The sequence below is a fragment of the Cydia amplana genome, chromosome 18 (assembly GCF_948474715.1).
Source record: "Cydia amplana chromosome 18, ilCydAmpl1.1, whole genome shotgun sequence".
NCBI classification, from domain to species: Eukaryota; Metazoa; Arthropoda; class Insecta; order Lepidoptera; family Tortricidae; genus Cydia; species Cydia amplana.
This window is the reverse complement of record NC_086086.1, coordinates 10,668,857-10,689,907: the sequence shown is the minus strand read 5'-3', so window position 1 is coordinate 10,689,907 and position 21,051 is coordinate 10,668,857. Positions and strand designations below refer to the sequence as shown.

The following is a 21,051-nucleotide window of genomic DNA, read 5'->3' as shown; positions in this document are numbered from 1 at the left end:
CATATGTCACCGTAAAATTGTAAACACTCGTCATATTATAATCTCGCTAGTTACATTATAAACTGACGGTAGGGAGATTATAATCTAACCTAACCTACGTTACATTTATAAACTAACGGGTTCACAATCTTACGGTGTCATATACAAAGCTGGTATACTCATAGACACGAAATATTATAGACGTAAAATTAAAACATACATATTACATATTCTCCAACACCTAAAGACTATAACCTACTTACACTAGCCTATACATAACAAACTAGGTCAGTATTGTTTAAATTCATTTCTGAAGTAGATACTCGTATTTATATGTAGCAATATACTCTTTATTCAAGAATAACCATGCCAAGAACAACATGAATGGCACTAACGACCTATACATAAATACAAACGATACAGTACGTTGTGCCGAAAACCGGTATGAACTGCAATAATTTAAATGACCGCCCAACTAAATTGCTTAATTAGCATTATCAATCATATGTGGCATACGTTAAGAGGCAATTGAAGACTACAACATACAACAAACATTTATCCTAACAAATAAAGTTACAGGATAATAAAATATATAGTTCGCATTTGACACTAGTAGTGGTATCTGAAACGGTGCCAAGTTTGGAACTAGTTTTTCGACATTAAGAACAATTTATAGTTACAGAATGCATTTTACGCTCGAACTTCGTGGTGCTGTGTCAAGATTAAAATGAAGAAATATCCAAATTACAACCTACCCAATGTCTGCTGACATCTGAAAGTTATTATTTACTAATATTTATTTATGTGTTGTGACTTTAATACTGATTTTAAACCCCCGACGTAAAAAGAGGGGTGTTATAAGTTTGATCGCTAAGTGTGTGTGTCTGTCAGTGGCACCGTAGCTGTACCGATACAGATAGTTGTACCTATCTACCTATAGATAGATACCATAGATTGTACCGATTTTTTTTATTTGAACGTAGGTTTTCTAGCTGTGTTCTAAGACATGTTTTATACAAAATTGGTCCGCCAGTTTCTTTGTAAGTATTGTTTTTTTTATTGCATTGGATTCCATTTTCTAACAGATGAGCTGAACTTTAGTAATTTTAAGCAGCAATTAAAATAGCGTACCTACGTAGATATATTAAATCCGCAATTATTTACGTCCTAGTGAGTTCATAACACTTGGCGAACTAGCCTTTAAAAAACTCCTGAAAGAATACGACCGTTATTGTTTAAAAACATTTGATAAGGTAACGACTCGCAGCAGATGGCTCGCGGCACGCTTTATCTTTCTGGATCGTATACGTCTAATGCAGACAAATCATTAGCCTACTAAATGAAACAGGCATTGAAACAGTACTACCAATCTTAACTGATTATTTATAGACTTTATGCCTTTGCAATAAGGCTTACGTCTTGTCAGTAAAGTGTATATATACGCGTTATTTTTACCAATCCGACCGCGGAGTTTTATTGCCTTGGGTTTCGTCTGGGAAGCGTGGAATGAAGGGTTCCCTCGATAAATAAAGCTTGTTTAACTGTTTCCAGTCAGTACAACACCTAGCTGAAACTTGCACCTTGCACCATCCCACCAACCTAGTGTCAAATTGTGAATAAATTCATTCACAAAGTGGGAATTCTGCGGCTTGGAACCTACTATGAAAAAGTTTATATTTAATTTCTTTGTACGGACTTACATGAGTAGTAGCAGCACTATGGATTAATGGTGTTGGCTCAAATATACAGACTTCAGCACCATACGCCGCAGCGATCTTTCCAGTGTCCGTACTGCAGTCCAGAGAGCCGATACGGATGTAGCCGTGGATAGCTCCGGGGATAATCTGGACCCTCTCAAAATTGGAAGCTAGTATCACTATGTTGCAGCCCGCAGCATAAGCCTGAAAACAATGTTGATGATACAGCAACTGATTTGAAAACTACTACAGTAAAACCCACTTAAAAGTCTTACTTAAGTCAGTAGAACCCACTTTAAGGGGCCCACTGATTAACAGTCTGCCGGACGATATTGGCCTATCAGTTGTTCGGAGCTGTCAACTTTTTGTGCTTACTGACAGGCCGATATCGTCCGGCGGACTGTTAATCAGTGGGCCCCTTAAGAGGAAACTAATGCAAAATAAAAATATATAGAATTTTTACATGTATTCGAGCTAATGCAAAACTGTACTTTTTATATTTTAAAAAATCACACAGAAACTTGATTATTTTTAAAAGGAGAATCCAAGAAAAATCAACAAGGAGTAATGAAAAAAAAAAAAAACACAGAAACCTGTCTAATTTTCAACAATGACAAAACATGGAATTTGCTCAAATATACTACAGTTGTTTGATAACCTCATTTTTGTGAGTGATTTGAATAGGCTATGATTCGGCATGTTTATATAGACTGCGGCATATTCAGTTAACCCATGAATTCCGGAGTTTCCCACAAATTACTACCATTTGTAGAATTGGAAGATTTATTCTCATGCCGCCAACCATAAAAAGTTGTAGCTAAGGAAATTTGAATCTAATTGTATTTTTAATTGGGTTGAATTTTGTTCGTTCGAAAGTTTTAAAAGACAATAGAAATGTTACTTTGTTTGGTTTTATGAAGGTTGAAATTCCATTGATCAGAGTGTACATCATTAATGTACCATTGGGCGGCACAAGCTTTATGTGTTATCTTGAAATATCTTAAATAAAGTTGGTCTATTGTATTTTAACCTCGTGCCGCCCAATGTACATTAGGATGTATACTCAGTTTCGATGGAATGTCAACTTTAATTAATAACAAAGAAGGTCACATTTCATGTCTCGTAAAATTTTCGAACAAATTAAATTCAACCCAATTGAAAATGCAACAAGGTTCAAACTTCCTCGGCTATAAATTTGTATGGTGGGCGGCATGAGGTTAATATCAAAAAGCTTACAGCAAAACATAAAAAGGCATGTAAATGTAAGATAGATTACATAACCATATATACATGCTTAAGAGCTACATACAAAGTATTTTGTAGTAGACACACAATTCAAGTTATTATTGAGATAGTTCTATATTAATTTCATGCGTGCTTAGGACTGGATTTTTAAATTATTTAGGTAACTAATTAAAAATAAAATATTTTAGTATTTAAACTAAAATGAACAGGTATCTTCTAACATATACATTACTACTACAACTACAATGAAATGCAAAGGTATAATACAATGAAGTATATTTGTTGTACTATGACATTGTATAAACAAACATCAGTAATAAATTAAAGTGTTATCTGTGAGTGTTTAGAGACAATATACAAGTACTTTGTTAGTACTCTAAAAGATTGTTAGAGATAAATCATAATCAACTAAGGTTCAAGAATAATGGTGTGAACTTGAAGGTAAATCAACAAAACAAGACCATAATAACAACGACGAGCAATGTAACTGATCACCTTCAAGGATAACAATGGTGTCTACAATAACATTTAAATATCTGTAGCTAACAGATGCAAATTAATGTTCAAGGAAATTATCTAACTATTTCATGAGGCCATAGTTACTGGCCGCAAGGCACTAGAATCCTTCTAAAATTGTTTAATTACTACCAGAAACCTAATACAGCACCCAATGCAAAATATAGTGCTTATCAATCTAGGCTAAATTAGATTTTCCTGTTAGGACTATTACTCTATTACCACCTTAAAAGATATCTCATCACAAGACCTAGCTTAATAAGAACTGTCATTTAATGCTCAACCATATGACTTACTGTGAAGGGGATTCCCTCGACGGAGCCCACAGCAAAACATTGATCCCCTGAATTACAGGCTCCACTTAATACTTGGTGACAGTTCATACTGAACTATTTATCTACAATTTCTTCGCTATAACTTTTCCACACCACCAAAAGTCACTAGCATATCTTCAATGTAGTAAGACATAGCTGACTAAACATACAAGGAATCTTCTGAACATTTTAATATTTCTTTAATCACGAATATTACAAACGAAATGACACCATACATCGAACGTGAGAGAATGACGTAGAGTGAAAGAAAGAGATAAAAAATAGAACACGTTCAAAAATCAAAACTCAAGAACTCTTTAATTTGATTTATTTAAAGAATAAATACGTTGTATTTATACATAGAATGTAATTAATATACTTAAACAAGTATATAAATAAATTAGTCACTTTTAAATAAATTATTGAAATAAAAAATTATGAACGTAAAATGCACCAAGTACCGTTGGAAGATATAATAATAGTTTCGGAACGGTCCTTGTGCCTCGTGTTGCTACAGTAAAATGTAAATCGAGATTGTTAAGGTTTTTGAGGTTATTTCATGACCCTCATAATAATGACTAGACTTCGTTTTTTTTAGCATTAGAAAAAAGGTAAACAATCTTGATGTGTCTTTTAATTGAAAAACATGTTTTAAAAATAAGCCACGGCAAATATGTAACAATTATGAATCTAATACGATCATTTATATATTACATATATTCTTCTGCTTTCATAAGTGTAAGTTACTGATTTTTAAAATGCGTTTTTCAATAAAAAGACATGTCATGATCGCTTACCTTCTTTCTAATGCTAAATAAAAAAACGACCTATAGATATTTCATGTGTAATACATATTTTAGGAAATACTATCCTAGATATGGCAGACGCAATAGTACATTACGATACAAGTGCGAATTACGATTCGCACGTATATTGTACAACGTTTTACAGTACATATGGCCCTTGAAATTCCGACAAATACATTTGTCAAAACACACAACATTTGTGTACAGTTTTCAAAAGATAGAATGAGACAACGTATTACAGCATATATATTTATATATGCTGTAATACGTTGTCTCATTCTATCTTTTCGCTTCATTTCATTTCACTCTGTTGTGTCAAAAAAATCACAAAATGTCTGTGGCCTGTGGAGCTCTTATTGTCGTATTTTAAGAACTTTTACCTGGCTACACCATAGAAAAATCACCGACATAGAACGTAATGTTGCTGCATATTATGCATGACAGTTTATTTCACATGCCTATGTTTTCACCAATTTCTCTATATGACAACTTTTAATAAGTTACTGCGATTGAAATCATTGAAATCAAGTTAATTTACATTTGAGTAATTTTAAATTTAATCTTTCGTTTTAGATCATCCAGAACTCAGCGGATATAAACGTGAAAGTTACGTTGTATAGTTGACTGAGAGACGAGATGATAGTCGGTTGACTGTTTTTTGTGTACGCGTATTGATTATCGCGGAATTCAAAAGAAATTAATTTACGGGGACTTTAGTTAAACAATAGTGGAATTTGTTTGTGTTATCAGCTTCAACACCCATTAGCTCTTTGCTGGAATTGGATTGTGAAAAAGGTAAGAGTTACAGTCTGTATCAGCAGATTATTAATTTCTCTCCACTCTCGTTTTTAATAGAAAGTTAGCCAGTAAATTGCGAAGTATTACTAATTGAAATAATGGCATAAATAATCGATAAATGTTAGTATTGATATGCTGGAGGCAGTTTAAGTTAGTGATAATAAAATTTGAACACTTAGGTATACATGGTACAGGTTTAAATGACTTTTGAGTAGGGTTTTCATTATTTAATATTTCACGAACAGACAGTAGTTGTGATTACACAAAGTAAAATTAAGGTAGGCTTGGTTTAGATTTGATTATTATAAACAAAATACTTTGTATACTTTCTTAGTACTCATCAGTTTGCTCTTTTGTGTAAATATGTATATGAGGCTTAAAAATAATAATGAAGTAGATCAGAATTTTGTGGAAGTATAATACGCTAGTATCAGAATAAATTGTAAATAAATATTGTTACAGCTGCCTATACCAATTCATCTTAGTTCTTGTAAGACAACCATTGCAATACCCCGTCTTTAGCTTAGATAAACCGACGATCTTTTGTTTATTATAAGGTAAACATACTAGTGCTTGACATGCTAATGCCCAATAGTTGACACCTTGCTGTCAGCTCTATTGACAATGACTCAAGTTTCAAGATGGCACGTACTGGGACTGTGTTGAGCACCATTTTTTTCTTGTCTATCAAGCGCAACCGAGGTTTGAACCCACAACTTGTGACCACCACACATATATGAAAGGTATGTATGTATCTATAACCCTAATGTTAATTAATAATATCCATGACCCTATAGCTATTTTTTTACATGTTCGGTGCGGCAATTAGCGTAATTCATATCTAACCATACTTGGTCTGTTGGCCCAGTGAGAGTATACAGTTTATTTTTAAATTTACCGAAATAAAGGTTTTAATGATTTAAAGCCAAGAAATATTGAGAGGTATGGAAGAAAAAAACATGCTGCACCAACCTCAAATTATGGGAAAAGGGCAAGCAAATGATGATTTAAAATGTCTACAATAGTTTTACATGACATGCTCCGTATAAAAATGAACTGTCATAGGGACCATCATTCAACGTGGTTTAGTCTGCTAACTAAAACTAAGCTATAAATTTATGATGATCCAATCTACAACAAATGTTATTGTAAAACATTTTTGTATTAATGTAAACAAATTATCAGTTCAATTGTTCATACATCTGTTCAACTAAAAACATTGTTTGTGATTAATATTTTATCTTTATTAGTAATTTTCTGCTTTGTTTGTTATCATTTTACGTTCATTCACGCGATAAGTCCGATTCACTGGCAACTTCCCAACAATTTTTTTGTTTAATCATGAAAGGAACACTTCTATTTCTAATTGAGTCTAATAACTCAGCAAAAGGCAACAAAGACAAGTAAATAATTAAGTCTCTACCAATATGACGTAGTATTCCTCGATCGTTTTTTGTAATGCGTTGCTTTACGCTACTTAGAAAAGTCTCAAAAACGTATTTTGTAAAGGTAACCCCCTGATGTATTTTTTTTTACGGTAGTTCCAATGCAACATACATCTCATCGAAAATAAAACACGCCCTAACGCGATCGATTGGCTCTAATGAGTTATCTGCGAGCGTTAAAACAGATGGTAGGTATTAGGTTACAGTGATAACTCATAATCCAAGGTTACAGCATTTTAAACTGTACAAAACACATGAATGTCGAAGCCTTACCATGAAATACTTGACCGCCATGATAGCCAAATATACCGTAACAACCTTTGTTACCTTGTGTTTGTGTGTGTGTAAAAAATACATTGAAAAAAGGATGTGTTGAGTGACTATCTAACCTATTTATTTCATGATCACTGTAGTACAACAACAATATTAGGCGCGAGCGCAACATAGTATAGTACGGCTCTTCTGAGGTGAACTTTTCGCTTCAAACCGTAATCTTTCAAACAAAGGCCATTGTCTCTATTATCGCAAAAGCGCTTGCTCCCGACTTGGCACGTGCCAGTAGAACATTCATATTGAAAAACAACCGGTATCGTCATAGTATTAAGGTTCAAATTTAATGTCACTGATATTCTAGATATTACGTTTTTGTAGTGTAGGACGATAAACCGCCCCGAAGCGATACGGCGCTCATATTATTTTGATACTTAGTGTGGTGTTAAAAATGAAACGCGGTTATTTATTATATTGTTTTATTTAAATTATTAGCTTGCGGTGGTAAATGTAATAATTTACAAAGGTGCAGCTGCAAGCATTGTTATTTTTTCTTATCTTTAAAATAACGATACTGTGAAATTAGCACCTCTGATGTGATGCCGACGCATAGTAACAATAAAAACACTGATAAGGCAAACATGGAGCTTTGAAGCGTACAGCTTTTCTAACAAAACGTCACGTGTCAACGGTCAGAAAAAAGGTCGGTATAACTGTTTATATACCTACACGGAAAATTTTTGATTATACCTATGTTAAACTTATTAATCTTAAATTTAGATTTTGTTATATAACAAATATACAACGCTTTATCATAAATAACCGTGTTTCATTTTTAATACCACACTAAGTATCAAAATAATATGAGTGCCGTATCGCTTCGGGGCGGTCTATCGTCCTACACTACCAAAACGTAATATATAGAATATCAGTGACATTAAATTTGAACCTTAATACTATGACGATACCGGTTGTTTTTCAATATGAATGTTGTACTGGCACGTGCCAAGTCGGGAGCAAGCGCTTTTGCGATAATAGAGACAATGGCCTTTGTTTGAAAGATTACGGTTTGAAGCGAAAAGTTCACCTCAGAAGTGCCGTACTATACGAGACCTGTCTTTGCCATTTACTGGTCTCTGGTGCAGTTGTGCCAAACTACATTTGCCTGTATTAAAACGGGCTCAATTGAACTATTCTGAACCTTACTGCTGTTATTAGTATGAATAGCGTGAATTGCTTGTAGGCAAGGCGCTGTTCATGATGTCATCCATGTTTTTTGCTCACACAAGGTTAAAAAGACTATATATGTGTGTTAAGGAATTATTAAGGTGAATGATTTTAGACACTAGTGATTACCAAAATATCTTCCTACTTTAGATTTATTTTCCGCTTACCATTATGGGTCTTGGCGGTGAAGAGGCTTAATAAAGTTAAATAATAGGTTTCCGTTTGGCAATCTTTGTAACCAACCAACTTACGTAACCCTGAACTACTATCTTAAATTCCGGGAATGCACTTGCAACTCTCTGTTGTTGCAGGTGTCTATGAGCGACGGTAATTGCTTACCATCAGGCGATTCGTCTGCCTGTTTGCGTCATATCATTTTTTTAGGGTTCCGTACCCAAAGGGTAAAAACGGGACCCTATTACTAAGACTCCGCTGTCCGTCCGTCCGTCCGTCCGTCCGTCCGTCCGACCGTCCGTCCGTCCGTCTGTCACCAGGCTGTATCTCACGAACCGTGATAGCTAAACAGTTGAAATTTTCACAGATGATGTATTTCTGTTGCCGCTATAACAAAAAATACTAAAAACAGAATAAAATAAAGATTTAAGTGGGGCTCCCATACAACAAACGTGATTTTTGACCGAAGTTAAGCAACGTCGGGCGGGGTCAGTACTTGGATGGGTGACCGTTTTTTTGCTTGTTTTGTTGATGGTGCGGAACCCTCCGTGCGCGAGTCCGACTCGCACTTGGCCGGTTTTATTTTATATTCTTGATTATTATTTTATGTATATGGAATTTCAGCCGTTCTTTCGTATCTTTGATTTTTCTGCTGTTATCGTAGGGTACCGTAAAATGGGGTGAGTAGGGTCAAAACTGAAATTCAAACCTCGATAACATTTTATTTTTACATGAAAACTGAATGGTGTATATAATAAGTGTTCCGGACGTTTGTATTTTAGTTTTTATTTTATTTTGGGTAGTTCCATTTCATAACTTTGACGATAAAGAGGAAACCCACCTCACCCCGTAGTGCCTCGTATTTGGGGTGAGAGGGGTTTTCATACAAAGGTGATTTTGGAAGATCGTTGGATCGATTTTTTTTATTATGCGTATTACTATAGCTCCATTTTAAATTGGAATACATTATTTTTGTAGCAGTAGCCTTAAACACCCTTCTCACCCCCTTCTCAAACCTTCGCTCCCCATTCATAACCCACTTCTCCCCGCGAAACCTACTCACCCCGTTTTACGGTACTACTTATTTCTTGACTATTTATATAACTCCCGTGAGCTTAGAACATATAAAGAGTTTACTAGCGACCCGCCCCGGCTTCGCAGGGGTTAACAAATTATACACAGAAAAATTCAAGCGTCATGATATAAAATGTTTCAACGTTTATTATTTAAGCTAAAAAGTTATGTATACATAAACCTTCCTCTGGAGTCACTCTATCTATTAAAAAAAACCTTATCAAAATCCGTTGCGTAGTTTTAAAGATCCAAGCATACATAGGACAGACAGCGGGAAGCGACTTTGTTTTATACTATGTAGTAATAATACTAAGATCCAGGGAGATCCGTAAGATAAAGAAAATCGTAGTTTATTCATGCTTCCCACATAATAACGCTCAATTACCACATCAGCTGCATCTGAAGTGTATATGCAGCTGGCATAGCAAGTACACACCAATTTGTCACTGATTTTTACCTTAATACCATGTCGCATAAAGTCTGTTTTTGCTTGATGTGAAACTAATACGCTTGTATTGTAAGTTTACAAAGTGCACTCGACACGCGGGGGGTCTCTATTTATAGTAATAAGCCCCCCTGGCGTATTGAGCGGGTGGTTAACAGCACTTGCTCGCTTTTAAAATAGTACCTCTAACACAGAATGAGCCCAGAACAGAGTAACTCGGTACAATCGCGCTGTAAGGGTCACTGTCATGTCACACGGAGAGCCACATGAACCTGGCTGCTTTTGCAGTGTTGGTGACTATCGTCACAGACTACATATATACAGACGCTGCTATCCCATACATTCAAATGTGACCGCCTAAAAGCGCACCATTACCAGATGGCGTCACTGAAAAAGCACTGTTGCCTATCATGGATACAAGATGGCGCTGTGTCACATCCAAATCATAGAATTCCTAACGACATCTATACGTCTTCATTGAAAGTTAGTAGACATATGTCGTTGCCAACGATTAGAAGTAATCAACAGATGTCGCTTTATAGCGTATTGAATAAATCATGAATCTAGTTTAAAACTGGATCAAGCATGAGGGGTGGAAGGAAATGACCGAACAGGATAGTCTTATGTATCTTTCAGTATGAGTAAAGAGAGTTCGGGCACTTAAGGAGTACAGGGAGGGAAGGGAGAGGCAGGGTACAGAGAAATAGCGTAGCCAAACGGTATAACCATAAAGTAATTTCGGAAAACGATACTGTGGTGATGATAATATTTATATATTATAAGAATGCTACATAAGTCTTGCCGAAACTATTTAAACCGGCTGAAAATAAATACCTGTCATAATAATTTTGCGCATGCTACCATTGGTGCATGGCAAAAGGATTAGACATTACTACTGGCGTAAGTCCGTCTATATGCCACCATGCCACTGGTACTTGAGCGTTTCTTTATATTTTTTTAATCCAATTGCTCAAAAAGTTTAGTTTTTGTAGCTGCAAATCGTGCGTAAAGTTTGATTTTTTTACACTAGTGCTAAAAAGTAATCTGATTGATACATTTTAAATAAATGAGTATTATGCGAGACCTGCTTATAAATGACCCACCTGAACAACGCGCGATTGGGCATAAAGGAGTATTATTCGAGACCCAATAGTATTACTTGAACAACGCGCGACAGAATGAAGCTGACGTTCGTACAATACACTTTATACACTTAATATAAATGTAATTAATTAGATATATATCAATATAATGAAATAACAAAAGATTCATGTTTTTTTACATATAGCTGGTCAACCAAATCTTGTCAGTAAAATAAAGGCGCGAAATTCAAATTTTCTATGGGACGATATCCTTTCGCGCCTACATTTTTCAAATTTGCCGCCTTTTTCTACTGTCAAGATCTGGTTGACCATGTATAATTATATGTTCTGAAAATTAATTTTATTAATTTTAATAATACAATTTCTCTTCAATTGGCATAATGCTGACAACAGTGACAACAGAATCCACATTGAAAAAAATGGCAATTAAAAGTAAAACTTTTTTTATTCCCTTCCCGCCTTTTTTATTCAACATTTAAAGTGATTTATGTTTGTAAGTAATTGCCAAGAAAGCATAAGTTATTAAATAAAAATGAGTGATTCAGACGATTTTGGAGTTAATTTAACGCCACCAGATATCAAAGCAAAGGCATCCGTTGTAAGTGACAGGGCTATAACCGCGAAAATCGAATTTTGCAAATTGCGGGCATTTTTCTCTGTCACTCTAATTACGCCTGCATTGGAGTAAAAGAGAAAGATCCCCGCAATTTGCGAATTTCGGTTTTGGCGGTAGCCCCTCAGTATATTTCCGGAAAAATCGAAAGCTCGGTACTCGTGCAAAATGACATACTTCTCGCACTTATATCGAAAACTACTATTTTTTGCCATTTTTTATATTGTGATCTTTTTTGCCACTTTTGTGTTATTTGTACTCAAATTCACGAGCTCTTTCGATCCTAATGAGATAAAATACCTCAATTCATGCTCAATTCACTCTTATCGTGCCTTCTAAAAATTTACGATACAAGTTGCATTGCAATAACTATAAAAAAGTAACTGATTTGACTAGTACGAAAATACCCTATTGTAACAATACGATGCGACGTTGTCGAGTTAAACTGGACTCGCTTCGCAGTAACTCATAGCAGTTTGGCAACGTCGCGTCGTGCTTTTATTTTTAAGCAACAGATTTGTACATGATTTGTACCATCTTAGTACCTATACATACAAAGATATGTTTTCATAACGTTCCTTTTCAACTTCTCCCATGGCAAAACCCGTACCTATCAAACCTGAAATTATTATACAAAAGCATTTAATGTTTGTTTTAATAAACTTTTTCTGTTATAATTAGAATAAATATATCTAATTTTGCGTATATTGACCAGGCAGGTGTTTGTATCACTAATTATGTGACCTATAAGTATAGACAGACAACAGCGTGCACAGAAACGTCAAAAACGGCATCAAGTAATGATTATTGCTATTTTAAAATTAGTCCCCTACTTCAGGGTAATGTTATACGCCTGTTCCTTAAAAAAGCTGAGGGCCTACCGCGAACCACGTTCGACGTGTTGCCTCCCTGTCACACTTACGTACGAATTTACAAGTGCGACAGAGAGGCAACACGTCGAACGTGGTTCGCGGTAGGCCCTCAGAAATGGACACTGAGGCATAATTATCATTATTTTGGAATTTAAGTACTATATAATATTATTTGTAGTCTTTTGGAATATCATATTTTATTTGAACTAATAATATTGTATAATAATAAATCATAAAAGCTCTATTTAGGGACAAGAAAGAACTTTCAACGGCAACACTAAAAATAAACTGTCAAATAGTCAAGTCGCCACAAAGCGGCACCGCGTTTGTTGGTTGCCTTTGCTTTGTTTCTGTTTATACAAACTTATTAATTTCATATTATAGCTTCATTTGAACTATAGTACAAGTACGTGAATAGAATACCTAGACGTGTCTTGCTTGGTGCAGTTGCGTAGGTATGCTAAAAGGAAAGTTGGAAGACCGATGTGGCGCTTTAAAGACTGTGCTAAGCGTGACATGTGCCCAAAATGTGGGAGGTCGTGCCGCTCACGCATCGGCCTCCACAATCACCAAACCCGTTGTCTAAACAGCAATGCATAAATCGTCTGCAATAGACGAAAAGACCTGTGATGATGACGTGAATTGCCGATGTAGTAACGGAACACTACTAATGGTAAAACCTACATATTAATCTGACAGTGTCTACTGTTTGCCAATAAATGATAAAATTGATAAAAAATTAACACTTCAGGTAAGTTTGTTTTGAATACAAAGGTTAATTAAATAATTTATCACCACACCAACTGGTAAAGGCACCCTTGATTGTTCAAATACTAATGAGAAAATTGCATTTATGATTTATCCCACATGTGGGGCAAAGTAATCAGATCTAAATTTTGAGTTTCCTTATGTTAGCTGGTAGAATTTACTTTTAAATGATGATTTTGAATTATAAATTCTTTATAATGTTCATGTGGATTTGATTTTTTTGGTATTTTATAGTTGGTATTTTCCCTGCATTGGCATGGTGATAAATTCTGTGTTTCATTAGGTGGCAATGTTTGTTTAACCCTCGTGCCTTGAATTCTCACAACGCTCAAGATTCCACTTCTCGAACCACTCGCTACGCTCATAGTTCAAATCTTCTGCTTGCCCTGGAATCAACATTAGCATGAGCGGTTAAACAACTGCTTTGCCCCCTTGCCCACTAATAACTATTGTCAAGTTTTATTTTAACCCCCCATGCTAATATTGATACCCGAGCAAGCAAAAGATTCCAAAGTATTTAGAGTTAGAGCAAGAAAGAAGAAAGGTACGTCATAATTTCAAAGATGTTTGACATTTAAAATAACACATGTACTGCGCAGGCGATCAATATCGCTGCATACTTTTCTTGGTCTAAATCTATACAATGGTTAGTGTTTGCAAACAGACTCCAATGTGAAGGCAATGTGTATTAAACTTTATTGTGATATTATTACATTTTATATATAAAAAATATGTTTCTGATTTCAGGACCCAGCCTCTAGCCACTAGAAGTTACAATGTATGCAACAAGAGAGTGAAGATGAAATAGTCAATGCATCTCTGTACAGTCGCCATCAGATATATCGGAACGGCCAAGGTGTTCACAATATCTGAACACGCACTCTAACGCCCTGACAATAGAGGCGTGTTCAGATATTTGTGAGCGCCTTGGCCGCTCCGATATATCTGATGGCGACTGTACCACAAGTAAAATATTTTGAGTGGAAGATGGTTGAGATTGATTCCTGTTTCAACGGACAGACACATGCTATGAAGATTCTCTTAAAAATAATAAAATACAATTAATAAATTCAATGTTTAACATGATAGTGACTTTATTTTGTCTACCCACTAACAACCAATTTGTTCAATGCTGGCGGGCAATGGCGGTAAACTTAAATATTTGGTGGTATGAAGCTAAATGTTTTGAACATAATGGCAAGCCACTAAAAAGTTTTAATCCTAGATTAGCCATTAAACTGTGGCTGGCAGTCTGATTTGTTAATTGTTATATAAGTACAGTCAGCGTCATATAGTAGGTAGCATCCAAAGTATTCAAATAGTTCGGTACACCATATTATTTGTATGGCGTACTGAACTATTTGAATACTTTGGATGCGACCTACTATACGACGCTGACTGTACTTAATTTAAATATATATAAATTGTATATTATTTCTACGGCCTCCTAGCTAGTCAGTAGTGACAGTGACCCTGCTCTGCTATGTGCTATGAAGTAGGAGGTCCTGGGTTCAAATCCTCATAGGACATTTATTTGTTTTTTAATTGTGTGTGTATATATTAATGGTCTATATCTATTCCCATCTGTCCACACCTCTTGTATGGCGGCGGGGACAAATGGGCCACCACCATGGGACACCATATTAATACACTTTTAGGGGGATCCGAACCTAGGACTTCCAGCTTTGATATGATCATAAAATATAAGATATGTATGTATTTACATTTACACATTGTATTATTGCTCTCATACATATAGGGATATTTTTTTAAATGTCGGATGTCTCTTCTCTTTTGAGCATGAATAGAAGCAGGGGATAACTGACAGAACGGGATAGTCTTATGTATCTTTCAGTAGGAGTAGCAGCGAAAGCGCTATTATTGTTTGTCCTTGTCACAGTCTCACATCTTGTTTTATTCCCCACCGTAAATTGACCACCGTGATTGGTCGAATTCATTTGTTGCCCACCATAACAAATAAATTCGACCAATCATAGCGGCGCAATGCGACGCTATGATTGGTCGAATTTACATGTTTTGTCCCTCACGGAGGCACGCGTACACCACTTCTATAGGATGCTACCTTCTATGCTTTTGAGCAAGTTTTTGTCACCTGCCCTGCTATTCAAACTACTCAAGAATTTACAATGTTTTGTTACCAAGTAGGTCGATTAGTGTAAGACTGTCCTAAAATATATGTATAGCTATATGAGGACAATTTTGTAATGCGTAAGGTTAAGTAAATTAATATACAAACAGCAACACTCCTAACTGTACATCGGTACAGTTAACACTTAACAGTGTGGCTGATGATACCATGTAGGTTTAATATATTTTAATTATTATCACGTTTCTAAGAACAATAGTACATTATTGTCGAGGTTCGGAAGTAGCTACTTGCAAGCTGAGGATTCGTTTTAAACGGACGACCTTGGGAGTCCGTTTAATTGAATCCGAAGCCAGCAAGTAGCCTTCCAGCCGAGTCATATATAGTGCTTTTCTCAAAAATGGTGCAAGAGATATTTTACAGAAGCAACGTTCTAATTTTCACAGAGAAAAGTAAAACCATTAAAAAGATTTGCTTGCCGCCTTTAAAAAAAATAGAAGTGTATTTTTCTGCTGAAAATACGCCAACGTATTTGAGACACCTAAATAGTCGCGGTACCAACATTATATTAATAATAAGTGCTGATCATCTGTTCGGCTGTTTAATGGACCTATGCCTTCATTTGATATGGCCATTTAAAGTTTTAAAAAGTTTGGAACTCGTTTAATAATGGAATTTGTATGCAACATTGCAGTCCCGAAATCGAGACAGCAATGTTTTTAACTTTTTAATTTTTAGAATGACCATAAACTACACACTTCGCGACCTATTTTTTAACCGGCAACGTCGACTTTGCCGTCCATTTTTGAGAAAAATTATATTATTTATTACTTAATAATGTTGATATGTTGTCTGTGATATGATCATAAAGTATGAGGATTTACTACAGTGACATCTATTGATAGTCTTTCTCAAACAATCGAGCTATTTAGTGTGTTACAACGGCAAGAAACTAACTGTCTAGTAATGCGATAGATGGCGCTTAGAATAGTTCATGCCATTATTTATTTATTTTTTTCTGCGTCGATTTACTATGTGTAAATGGATGTTTTAAAAGGTTTTTGTTGTAATATGCTAAATAAATTAGAACTATACATGTTAATTTAAAAATTGGCAAGATTTGAAATAACACAAATATATATTTAGGCCCAATGGTGCTCTGAGTGACATCTCTTGGATTTTTGTGGAACTAAGCGAGGCTTGTATGGGCCGATTACTCTATACTATACTTACTTTATGCTATCGTACATGACGTGACGCGCTGTTAGGTTCAGATGATACATTAGACAAGACAAGCGCCACCTGGTTGTACATATTTAGTATAGTATATTACGTACCTAGCAGTCAAGTTGGAAACATCGGCTTCGCCTCGGCCGACAATTCCATGTGATCTGAGACTTTCTTATTTACTGGCCGAGCTGTGTAGGAAAGCTGCAACTTCATTTAGCGCAGTTTGCCAAAGTTGACGCTGTCTTCCGCACGTATAACAGAAAAGGTATTCATAGTATGAGGCTGTTATATAGTTACTCTGGTTTTAATATTCTCTGGGAAATTGATTTAAAATAACTTGAAAATGTTTGCGCTCGTAGGCGAAGTGACGCTGGGAGTTATTTTAATTGAATTTACCCATTATCTTAAAATATCCAGACAGATAACTATCGGTTAAATCTACAGGTGCTACTGGGTAGTAGATATTATAAACTTTGATTTTGAATGAAAATTAAATCTAGTATGTATGGAGAATAAAAAAAAGCGGCCAAGTGCGAGTCGGACTCGCCCATGAAGGGTTCCGTATTTAGGCGATTTATGACGTATTAAAAAAAAACTACTTGCTAGATCTCGTTCAAACCAATTTTCGGTGGAAGTTTACATGGTAATGTACATCATATATTTTTTTTAGTTTTATCATTGTCTTATTTTAGAAGTTAGGGGGGGGGGGGACACACATTTTACCACTTTGGAAGTGTCTCTCGCGCAAACTATTCAGTTTAGAAAAAAATGATATTAGGAACCTCAATATCATTTTTGAAGACCTATCCATAGATACCCCACACGTATGGGTTTGATGAAAAAAAAAATTTTGAGTTTCAGTTCGAAGTATGGGGAACCCCAAAAATTAATTGTTTTTTTTCTATTTTTGTGTGAAAATCTTAATGCGGTTCACAGAATACATCTACTTACCAAGTTTCAACAGTATAGTTCTTATAGTTTCGGAGAAAAGTGGCTGTGACATACGGACGGACAGACAGACGGACAGACAGACAGACATGACGAATCTATAAGGGTTCCGTTTTTTGCCATTTGGCTACCGAACCCTAAAAACGTTTTTATCACTTTTGCCCGCTTCAATTTAAACCCACGCAGCCTACTACTATTATTGTTACAGTAAAAGAGTGCATGGTATTATATACATTTTATTATTTTATTGTCTTGGTTGAACATCTATTCACAGCGAGATATAAACAAGGCTCCTGCCAAAGGCAATACACATACACCTCGTTAACCGCTAGAAACGGCGTGCACAAAGAGAAATATTTTGGTTTCTTCGGCTTATAAAGGCCATAATACAAGGAAAACATAAACTTTGTTTACCTGTATTTTTTTCCTTTTCTTTGAAGGTGTTAACATGGGAACATCCATTAACGGTTTATTGCTATGTACAAGTTGTACAACACGCGCCTGGAGCTGCATTCGAACTCTAAAAATATAAACTTGTTTTGACACTACTTTACAGTGCACAGTTTTACAGTGCATCTCACTCGTACCTACACTACCTACTTATATTAGTGTTGATTGCTGAACGAGTCACATAAAAAAAAATTAAAATGTGAATGCTTTTGGGCTGGTATTCCTTCGGCTCGCAGTGCCTTACAATTATATTATGTTCTCAGGCCATTATAATCCTCCCACCGCGAAAAATGTAACAAAACCACCATCAAAACTCGACACATGTTTCGCCTCTCTTTACAAGGTATCATCAGGAAATGCTGTAGGTGTTGACGTCTGACGTCCGCCATTGGAAACCATCAAACCCACAAATTCATAATTATTAATTACGAGTTACGAGTATGCTAATTGCTAGCTATGGGATCTCGGGCCGCAAAATAAAAGATCGTAGAACCTAAGTACAGTCATAGAGAAATATAATAAGACAAGAGTGCTCACTCCATAAATCAGTTAGACTATTAATTTCAGTGTCTACATCTAGCATCGAGTAGCGGAACTATCAGTACTGCTACTTGACAATAGATGTAGCACCGCCCGGAAAGTCTTATCTCAACAGCATAAGACTTTCCGGTCGGTGCTACATCTATTGTCAAGTAGCAGTACTGATAGTTCCGCTACTCGATGCTAGATGCTAATAGTCTTTTTGGTACTAAAACTGATGTATGGAGTGAGCACTCTATGTATTTTTTTCTCTATGGTAGAACCTAAGTACAGTATTCCCAGGACTATATACAGCTCGAAGAAGAAGAGAAGCTTATGCTGGCTTCGCGAACCAGTGATCTCTCTCCTAAGACTCAGCTATGTATAGGTACATCATGTAAACACTTTTACCCTAAGGAATTCGATTCGTCGAGCGTACGCGTGTGGAAAGTTTAGGTCGGGTGGGGAACTGCTTCCAAATTAAATGATCGTAAATCCATAAAAGTTCCAGTTATGTCGCTGATTGCAACATAGTTTTACTATCTCAGCTGTTGGCATATTTTTGGAAGTATTGAGCCAATCGCAATACAAATCATCTGTTTCAGAAGTGTAGAGCCACTACAAATTTTGATTAAGTCTGTCTAAAGTAGCATAACTTAATATTAATTATCAAGACACGAGGCAGAATGTCAAGCCAAGTCCAAGAAAAAGGTACTGGTGGCGCTTTCGTGTGTTGTATTTAGAACCACTTTTGACCCTTTGATAACTCAAAAAATATTTAAATATAACACATACATTTTGGTTTATTTATTTAAAAAAATAAGTATTACACTAACTAGTGCCAGTAGTGCCTCAAACAAACTTTTCATTCCTATTCTTTCTTTCCTATATGTTGGGGAACGAATAATACGGGTTATTTATTGTTATGCCTACCTTAATTCGGTCAGTGAATCATGTGTTACTCGTATTTGATCAATATCATCGGGGCAACGTGTGGCTATTGAGTATTGGCAATGTTTGTGTCAGTTTTTTAAACAAATTATATATAAATAGAGTTAAATATCAACATCCGGTTGAGTGAATGATCAACTGATTAATCATCTTGTTAAACTTTGGCCGAAGCATTATAAATATAAATAAAAGCAAAGCTCGGTCTCACAGATAATGTATTATAGTACCTTCGCTGCGGTAATTAGTGTATGTAACTCGTTAATTATGCATAGAGGCAGTTAGCAACCTGAAGACTTTGCTCCTGAAGGTTTCGTAGAGGTTTCGCTACCTCGTTTCACGCAAAATAGGCACAATGGATCTCGATTTGCGGAAAATGCCCAACAAAACTAACTAAACACTTTTTAACTGAACATCAGTGGGTCGTTTATGTATTTACAATAAGGTTTAGCTATAAATTGTCAGATAACAATATCGACGTTGAAGCTATATTAGGTTGTGGAGTTTTTATCTAAAGAATCCTTTGAGCCTCCCCACTTTTGGTATTTCAATACGGAATACCTTTAAGGGAATGAACGAGCAACTTTCACGAGAGCTTAGCCTGAATCCCCGATTTACCAAACTTTTGGGGAGCCCGGACTTTTATTTGTTGCCCGCTAATGAGGTTAAATTACAAAATGTGCTTGACGTGAGATTTTATAAATTGTAAGCCTATGATATTGTAACACAAAATTGAATGAACAACAATCGGAACGTCCAACATACCTACATACATATAAGATCACGAACGTAGCAACTTTGTAGGGATGAGATATATTCATTTTTTTTATTTACTACCAAACATTCTTTTGAAGACAGAATAAAATCGTTCCTCGCTGCGGCAAATAGAGATCGTAACTCGTAACCAATAATAATTTGTGTTGGGTCTTTGGGCCCGATTCAACAATTAGAGACTAAGCGTCTATACGTTTATAATTATTATTAGAAATGACGAGTTGCAGTGTTTACTTGTAAATTGTATTTATGTTTTGCCCAATAAAAAACTTATTACCTCATATTAATTAGCCCTAATCACTCCTGTGACCTACCTGTCTCTGGAACAGTCCAAATGAAAGCATATAAATATTTAAATAACCAAGGCTTGACTCGCCGTCCCATTCCGTCGGACCGTAATTCGGTCGCACTCGGTCCATATTTAACTCTGGCCATTCAGTATTCATGCAGCAAATGCCCGATGGTATTCCGTGGAGATCTCGTGTCCGAAAGTGGAGGTCGTAAAATAACCCTTAGTCCTTAGTCGATCGTAAAAGGGTCAATCGCGCTTAAACCTATACGACCTTTAAAGTAAAGGCAGACGGAAAAGACAGCAGGCGGTCTGACAGCTCAGTAGCCTTACCTTACCTTAGCAGTGTTAACCTGACATACTCACTAACGTCTGAGTAACTTCTAAACATCTCGCTCGCACTAATATGCGAGTACGAGCAAGATGCATAGAAAGTAAGT

General features: G+C 35.8%; 2 protein-coding genes across 2 annotated transcripts in view; one reads left to right on the top strand and one right to left on the bottom strand.

Moving 5' to 3' along the window:
• LOC134656428 (dmX-like protein 2) overlaps positions 1-3,998 on the bottom strand; it is an 85,476-nt gene extending 81,478 nt beyond the window's left edge. Inside the window, exons 1-2 of the mRNA XM_063511958.1 lie at positions 3,734-3,998; positions 1,680-1,880 (exon numbers count right to left, since the gene is read on the bottom strand). Coding sequence (XP_063368028.1) covers positions 1,680-1,880; positions 3,734-3,820 — 288 coding nt within the window. The 5' untranslated portion in view covers positions 3,821-3,998. The remainder of the gene's footprint in view (positions 1-1,679; positions 1,881-3,733) is intronic.
• A 1,171-nt stretch (positions 3,999-5,169) lies between these two features.
• The window catches only part of LOC134656423 (endophilin-A), a 78,538-nt gene continuing 62,656 nt past the window's right edge, over positions 5,170-21,051 (top strand). The window contains exon 1 of the mRNA XM_063511949.1: positions 5,170-5,352. The gene's annotated coding sequence lies outside the window, so the exon portion shown is untranslated. The remainder of the gene's footprint in view (positions 5,353-21,051) is intronic.